Source organism: Sminthopsis crassicaudata, chromosome 5, assembly GCF_048593235.1.
Source record: "Sminthopsis crassicaudata isolate SCR6 chromosome 5, ASM4859323v1, whole genome shotgun sequence".
Taxonomy (NCBI): domain Eukaryota; kingdom Metazoa; phylum Chordata; class Mammalia; order Dasyuromorphia; family Dasyuridae; genus Sminthopsis; species Sminthopsis crassicaudata.
Genome location: NC_133621.1, coordinates 98,367,021 through 98,375,625, shown reverse-complemented (window position 1 = coordinate 98,375,625; position 8,605 = coordinate 98,367,021). Strand labels below are relative to the sequence as shown.

The window sequence follows — 8,605 nt, the reverse complement described above, 5'->3', positions numbered from 1 at the left end:
ATACATGGATGTTTATTTTTAATTTTAATAGCTTTTTAATTTCAAAATACATGCAGTTTTCCCAATTTTTGTGTTTCCAAGTTTTCTCCCTCCCTTCTCCCACTTTCCTCCTAGAGAGCAAGTAATCTAATATAGGTTAAACATGTGCAGTTCTTCTAAACATATTTCTACATTTATCATGGTGCACAAGAAAAATCAATTCAAAAAGAAAAAAATGAGAGAAAATAAAAGCAAGCAAACAACAAAAGAGGTGAAAATACTATGTTGTGATCCAAATTCAGTCCTCATAGTTGTCTTTTTGGATGTAGATGGGTCTCTAGATCACAATTTTATTGGAATTTCCTTGAATCACCTCAATGTTGAAAAGAGCCAAGTAATGGTCAAATATAAAAAAGCCATCATTGTGAGGGGCTGGTCTATGAAAACTGAAATTTATGATGGTGGTTGAAGTGCAAAGTGGTAAGTTATTGTTTAGTCACTCAGTTGTGTCTGATTCTGTGGACTATACAGTCCATGGCAAAGATCCTGGAGAAGGTTGCCATTTCTTTCTCCAATGAATTTAAGACAAATAGAAGCTAAGTGACTTGCCTAGGATCATACAACTTGTAATTCAGATCTTCCTCTCACTCTATGCACTGAGTTATCTAGCTACTCTCTTTCAACAGTATTCCCTCACTATACATAAATCCGATGTAATGATCTTTTTTTGGGAACTTAGCATAGCTACTGTAAGTAGTTTTAAGTGAATGATTCAATAGAGAGAGCAAATTGGTGTTAAAATGCTTATTAAAGAAATGTATAGTATTGCAATGAGTAGAAATATCTTACCAGCGATTCTATAACAAAACAAATTCTTAACAATTTAGTCAATACATGTATACATATATTGTATTTAATTTATACTTTAACATATCTGCCATCTGGGGGGGAGGGAAGGAGGGCAAAAGTTGAAATAAAAGGTTTTGCATTGTCAATGCTAAAAAATTACCCATGCATATATCTTGTAAATAAAAAGCTATAATAAATAAAATAAAATAAAAAAGAAATATAAACATAAAGAAAAAAAAACAGTTGAAATTCATGAAAAGGGTGGGTCATTGTAGAAATGTTTATTCATCATAAATTACTTGACAGTAGATATTGTTTCATGTCATGTATTTATAGCCACACCAAATCCTTGAAAACAGCTATGTAATAAATGCTTGTTGAATGATTGGAAGAAAAAAAACCAATTCAGTCAATATATAGAATGACATTTGAACTTTGATTCAAATTTAGGCTTTTAAAAATAATTGCTATCTATCTTTGTTTGATCCTCAGCTCTGTTTTTACTGCGTTACTTGTGAATGGGACAATTTCTGTCATAAAGGCATGAAGAACAACCAAACACTGATCACAGAATTCATCCTGCTAGGATTTTCTATTGGTCCGGAGATGCAGCTATTCCTTTTTATCATTTTCTCTCTGCTTTATATTCTCACCCTTCTAGGAAACACGGTGATATTCGGCCTCATCTGTTTGGATTTCCGACTTCACACTCCTATGTACTTTTTCCTCTCACATTTGGCCATTGTTGACATCTCTTATGCTTCCAACAACGTCCCAAAGATGCTGGCAAACTTTCTTAACAAAAATAAGAGCATCTCATTTGGTCCATGTATAACCCAGACCTTTTTGTACATGGCTTTTGCCCACACAGAATGTCTTATCTTGGTGGTGATGTCCTATGATCGCTATGTGGCAATATGTCACCCTCTCAGATACACCGTCATCATGAGCTGGAGAATATGTACTACTATGGCTGTTATTTCCTGGGTATTTGGCTCCTTGCTAGCCCTTGTCCATGTGCTTCTTCTCCTGAGGTTGCCCTTTTGTGGGCCTCAGGAAGTCAATCATTTCTTTTGTGAACTCCTATCTGTGCTCAAGCTTGCCTGTGCAGACACCAGGCTAAACCAATTTGTGATCTTTACTGCTTCTGTATTTATTCTAGTGGGGCCCCTGCTCTTGGTCCTGGTCTCTTATATGCATATTCTCCATGCCATCTTGCGGATCCAGTCTGGGGAGGGAAGAAAGAAAGCCTTCTCCACATGTTCTTCCCATCTTTGTGTAGTGGGGCTTTTCTTTGGCAGTGCCATTGTCATGTACATGACCCCTAACAGCACTCACCCTGAAGAACAGCAGAAAATCCTCTCTCTGTTTTATAGCCTGTTCAATCCTACACTAAACCCCCTGATCTACAGCCTGAGGAATTCAGAGGTGAAAGGTGCTCTGAGGAGAGCATTAGGGAAGGATAGATCAACGTAAGAGATTGCAGAGGGCATCTGTGAATTGAAAGAATTTTGTAAGTATCAGGGTCCATTTGAAAAGTAGGGACATTATTTACTCTGATGTTTATAATTCTTATCAACAATAGTGCTTATACACTCAGTCAGCCAGAATTTACTAAATACTTTTCCTGTATCAAAACCAGCCCCAACACAACCCTGCTTCAAACAACCTGCAGATTCTTGCAAGTTTTGCCTTCCCCATTCCCAACTCGTACACCTCCTTCTCTCCATAGATCTTTTATAAATCTTAGAATTCTGAAGTCATATTTCTCTTACTTAATTATTTCATAGACATCTTAAGCCTGTATTGGGAATCACTCAACAAGGATAGAGAAATCCATGGAGCTCGAGGAAAACAGAATTAAGAACACTTAAGGAGAGGTATTCTAGAATAAGCATCATTTCAACTGGGAACCTCCAATTTGTCTCTTAGCTTCCTCTGGATGAATAACAGGGATACACGGGTATTCAATCTACTTTTGTTTGATTTGCCATGAAGGATCAGAATAACTGCCTCACCCCTGTAATTCATGTTTTCCCTCAGTAGGCTGGACCTATAATCGCAGAATAAGGGTGTGGGGATTCAAGGTATCTGAATGGATTTAGAACTGCTCTGCTATAGAGACGGGGTGTTTCTTTCTATGGTTTACTTTTTGGTTTTATTTTTATATGATAGAATTTCAGTTTTGGTCATTTTCATTTGTGTCTTTTTCTTAGAAAGTATTATACCCTTTTAAAGAATATATCATATATGCTTTTAGTGTCTGAGGAAAATGGCATAGCAGAATTGAAATGCAAAGATCCATAATCAAACCTGCATCTTCCAGAATTCAGCACAGAACTCTTTCCCTTGATTTGCTCTGCCTTTGACACAGTGCTATTCTAAAAGGTTGAGATTTTTGAAGAAGTGTTAAAATATTTGAGAAGTGTTATTTGATGTTTCCCAAGAATGACAAGGTGGATCAAAATCAAAACATACATACATATATATATGTTGGATCAAAACACACACACACACACACACACACACACATCTCCCCATAGGATGAAGTTTTATAACTCCCTCTCCTATTTATTTACAATTTACCCAAGAGATAGAGTAATAAAAACTCGTTAATATACCTGGTAGAAAACAATGGTGAAATCTAGAGGATAAGTGCAATTTTATTTTGAGACTTAACAGTTTAAGTTATATGAAAATCTTGCTGCACTTATTAGATTGATTTAGGAAGTAGCCAGATAATTCTTTAAAGCATGAGGGAGATTAAAGAAAAAAAAAAGATAATTTGTTGGGGTTACTTGCAATTTGGAATATAAAACTTTTATAAAATAGAATTCTTCTTGAATGTCAAGGAACAAATATTGATTTAGCATCTAGTTTAGCATCTAGTTTCCAACACAATAAAGGATATTTGTTAAAAACCACAATAAAATCTGTCATTTTCACCCATAAAGGCTGAAAATTCCTTTAGACTTTGTATGAAGAACACATGGAAACCTTTATAGACTTTAAGAGGAAATCCATTAAAATATTAACATCATTGCTTTTTGTGATCTTACATGAACTAGCCTACTGTCTATACTTGGCAATTTGTGGTAACTATATATTGTGTCTAAATACATGAATGATAGGGAAATTTGGGGGAAAGTGAAAAGACAAATAGATGAGTCTCTATGGTTCAGAAATCTTAGAAACTATCAACTTACTGTCATAGATTTATTCTAAATTTTCCATTCCTTAATATTTTATGACATATTTTATAGTATTATCTGATAGTACTAATATTTTCAAAGTTGCAAGATCTGAAGATTCAGTATCCTATATTGCATGGAATGTTATATCACTAGTGGGTTTTAGGAAAAAATTAATAGCCACAAAAGAAATAAGTTGGTCCTGGTTTTTGTTACTTTCTGCAGGTAGCCTGGATATAACAACCTGGACATATGTCATTTTACTGAATGGATGTCCAAATTATGATGGTCAATGGACAATCTCTATGGCATATCAGTACATATGAGCACTATATAAATTTAATAATCTACTTTTTTTTGTGAGAATAGATTATACTGGAAGAAAAGGAAATCTAGGAATATTTTCCAAATACCTCATAGTCCTCAATAGGAAAGAAAAAAGATTTGGGGGAGGGCACAGATAGCTGACATTTTTTTACTATTTCTTCCAATTATAGACTATACTTTTTGAGGATATGAAACATAAAGAACTAATTCAAGAGATGGCACAGAAGAAAAATATTTTTTTTGGATTATGAATTAAGATTTTAAAATGATAACCATTTATGCACACTGTCTATATGTATGCTCTGGGTATATATATCCCTCCTTTCCTTTGGACCAGTCACTTATTTATTACATGGGCCCTTTCAGCTGTGTTAATTATATATAACCCTTCATAGGCATGTCCCTTTTTACATATGCGCTTCCATGCTTGTTCCTTAAACACATTAATTCACTATGTATGACACTAAATTTTTGACCTGGAAATTTTGACCTATATATGTGACCTAATTTATGATTTCTATATGAAGCTGGCCTTCCCAATAATATTGTGCACAATTGTGGGAAAGCATGACCCAGATTTGGAGAGACATATTGGACTATTCTTTTTTCTTTTTATGAATTTCATTTTGTTTTAATTAAGTATTCTTTATTTAAACTGTGCCTTTAAATTGATTAGTACAAGTAAACAACTAGAGGTTTGTAAGCTTCTCTGTTTTGCCATTCAAAAGTCTTTTTTTTTCCTTCTTTGATCCAATACTAATAAGGAGATAGATCTTCTTGTTCAAGCCAATTTCTCAAGTGGTGCTCTTAATATGATCTCTCATATTTATTCTGGGAGCTTGGCCCTCTTGAACATCCCCATTCTTTCCCTCTAATGTTTAAACCCTCTATCTTGCTTCCTTCCCACTCCTATTCTTGATGTTCTGTATTTCAAAAATCATGCTTCTATGCTATCTCATCATGGAAATTCCCTCAGCACTTAGGATCTTTTTGTCCTGTGGGATCATTCTACTAATGTTGTCAGCTTACCATGGGCTATCCCTTCACAAGGCACATAGCCTCTTCTCCCATTGGTGAGCTTCTCATGGCACTTCAAAGGTATGAAAGGATTCGGGCAAGCCTAACTTCATTCCTCTCGCAAACTTGTTCCTGACCTTCTAGACTTCAAAATCATGTTCCAGCCCTGGGTACCTTCATCCACCTTTCAGCTTTTTTCCTGTATTGTCACTTATAGCATAAACTCATTGACAGCAGGAACTACCTTTCTATTTGCTTCTAATTGTATCCCCAGAGCTTTGCACATTTCCTGCAATACAGTAAGCATTTTTCTTGCTTTTGTGTATTTATATCAGAGAAATTGTCAGGCTACAAATCAAGGCTTGAAATATTTTTGCTGATTGCTTAAACTTATGAAAACAATGGCAAAATATTAATAATTCAGCTTAAATTAAAAGTGTGTGGGATGTATATTTTTTCCAGAGAGAGAGTTATTAAACATTTATTAACATCACTGTCTTCTTCCTTCCAGTTTCAATGTTATCCAATCCTTTCTCCACATAGTTATGAAAATAAAATTTCAAAGCAAATGTCTGGCATTGCTTATTAAGCTTCAGTAGCCCCCTATTCTTTCTAGGATATGAAAAATAGTCTGGAATAATGCAAACTTCTCAGGTTGAAATTGTAAGACTTCAAAAGTTTTGTTTGAATCCTGCAACATATTTCCATATTTTACATTTCTACCTTGTACAAACACTACATTTCAGCCAAACTTGTCTATTTGTTATTCTCCCATTCCATCTTCCAACTCTTCTGCTTTGAATATGCTTTCTCCTATGTTTAGGCATCCTTCCATATTCCTGTCTCTTAGAATACTTATATATTTCTTCAGGGTTTGACTGAAGAACCACTCCCTCCATATAGCTTCTGAATCCCCTAATTATTAGTTTTCTTTCCCTCTTCAAATTACATTTTTATTTATTTTTTCTATTTAAGTGTTAACATCTCTCTAGTAGAATCCTTGAGAGAGGGGATTGATTTTTTTTTTTTTTTTGTCTTTTAACCTCTATGCCCTAAACAATGATTTACAAACTTAATAAGTACTTCCTTAATGGCATTTAATTGTGAAGTGACATTCTTCTAGTCCCATCATAGTATAGAAAATTATTCCTTTCGCTCTTTCTTATTTGATTGATGCTACACCATTGAGTGGAAATCCTGTTGAAGTTTTGATAATAGCATTGAAAAGACTATGAATGACAGTTAAGAAAGTAAAATTCAAGATACAAAAGTACATTATTTCTTATTAGAATGACACAACATAAGGATATCAAGCAAAGCAATGCATACATTTTAGTCTTAAATGCTGTACATTTAAACTTTATTCATGAAATTATCCTCTTCTATCAATATCATTTCCCATTCTACTTTTAGTCACTGAGTATGCTAGAATAGCCTCTCTTTATAACCCACCCATCTTTGGGAGGATTTTGTCTTTTATAGTTCAGACCTCCCATTCTTTAATTATGCAGTCTTATGGAGCCAAGACAAAGTAACACCTCCATGGTAGCTCACCTTGGCCTTTTAGAGGTTTAGTTCAATTGCCAAGAGCAAACCTAGAAGCTAGTGCTATACACAAAAAATACTATTAATAAATATTTGGTCAGACATCAAAGAAGCCAACATCATCCACTGTATTGTGGGATGTCACTTGTTGTCATAACATTTGTCTTACCTTTGGACATCAATGATTCTGGAAGAGTGAGTCTGACAACTTTGTGTAGCTCTGTCTTTGTGAAATCCAATTTCCACAGAAGTCAAGACATCATTCCATGATGTCAGTGGTCTGAAAACAAGACATGAAGAACAACAGCAATCTGTCATCAGAAGCCAGTTTAAATTGGGCCCCTTTCTAAGAGACAGGCTTTGTGCCCTTGTCTCTCCTTATAAGTAACAGGAGTGGTTTGGTCTCCTCAAGCTGGAAGCTAACCTAATGATCCTGGTTCAAGGGGTGATACTGATTTTCCAGTTAAGATTACTGGAGATAGTTGAGGTCCATAAACCAATTAACATTCCTGAATTGTCAGAGATGAAGTTGATCAACAATACTTGAAGGCCAAATTGCTTTCCTCAGTAGCAACTAATGAAAAAAAAAAGACTTTTCAACTAGCTTAATCCCTTTCTTTCCTGTGATTTTCAAAAAGGATTTTTTTGTGTGATCTGCATCCCTGGTTTTTCTGGTGTCCAAAGTGATGCACTTTATTAACAGTTTTGTGAGTTACACTTAATAAACTGTAATTTTCTCCAAAAAATATGCTTCAGATTATCACAGTTCCTTTTACTCACTATAGTATTTATACATGTCATATTTGCATACACATATATCTGTCAATCTAATATTTTTTAAAGAATTTCTTTTGTTAAGTTTTCAAATAGGAAAAAATAGGTTTCAGAATCAGATTTCATGTGAAGGGGAAAAAGGGGAAAAAAGACTCAGGAAAGAACTTTGGGGTATTAGTTGGATGTTGTCTTTCATACTTGAAGAGGACCAAAATGACATCACTATGTTAGATTTGAGTCTCATTGTGGCTGATTAGATCAATGCCAGCACTGAATACTCTACTACAGGTCAGACACAAATATCCATATGAAAATTTGGGATAGCTTCTCTAAATTTGTACATTTCATGTTTCTTTTGGATAGTGGGCATCTCCTTGATGAAGATCCAGAAAAGGAGACTGAGAAAAATCAGTCAGAGGTAGAATAAGGAAAGAATAGTGTCATAAAAATCCAGAAAAAAAGAGTGTCCAGGAAAAAAGAGATCAAATGCTTCAAGGTGGTCAAGAAGAATAAGCACTGAGAAAAGACTATTAGAACTGGAAATTAAGCAAGTAAGTAAACTTTGATAAATTTAGACAAAGTTATTTTAGTTGAATGATGTGGTAAGAACTCAGGTGACAGTGAGTTTAGACTAAGAAGAGAGGAATTAGTGACTTCCTCTTATAATCAGCTTTGTTAAGGAGTTTAACTGAGAAAAATAGGAGAAATATAGAAGAGTTGCTAACAGGAATGGACAGATCAAGTGTGGTTCTTTAAACTGTTTTGGAAAATAGAGATAATGTGTCTATAGGTATATATTATATAGGTCGTATTATCTATTATCTATATCTATGTCTTCCATTTCACCAACAAAAAAGTGCCATATACATATACATACAAACACACACACACACACACACACACACACACACACACACACACAC

The 8,605-nt window shown here is 34.6% G+C and overlaps 1 protein-coding gene across 1 annotated transcript; it reads left to right on the top strand.

The window, feature by feature from the left end:
- Positions 1-1,337: 1,337 nt before the first annotated feature.
- LOC141545213 (olfactory receptor 2A5-like) lies at positions 1,338-2,465 on the top strand. The gene has a single exon (XM_074272238.1). The coding sequence runs from the start codon at positions 1,372-1,374 to the stop codon at positions 2,302-2,304; it is 933 nt and encodes a 310-aa protein (XP_074128339.1). The 5' UTR covers positions 1,338-1,371; the 3' UTR covers positions 2,305-2,465.
- The last annotated feature ends 6,140 nt before the right edge of the window (positions 2,466-8,605 follow it).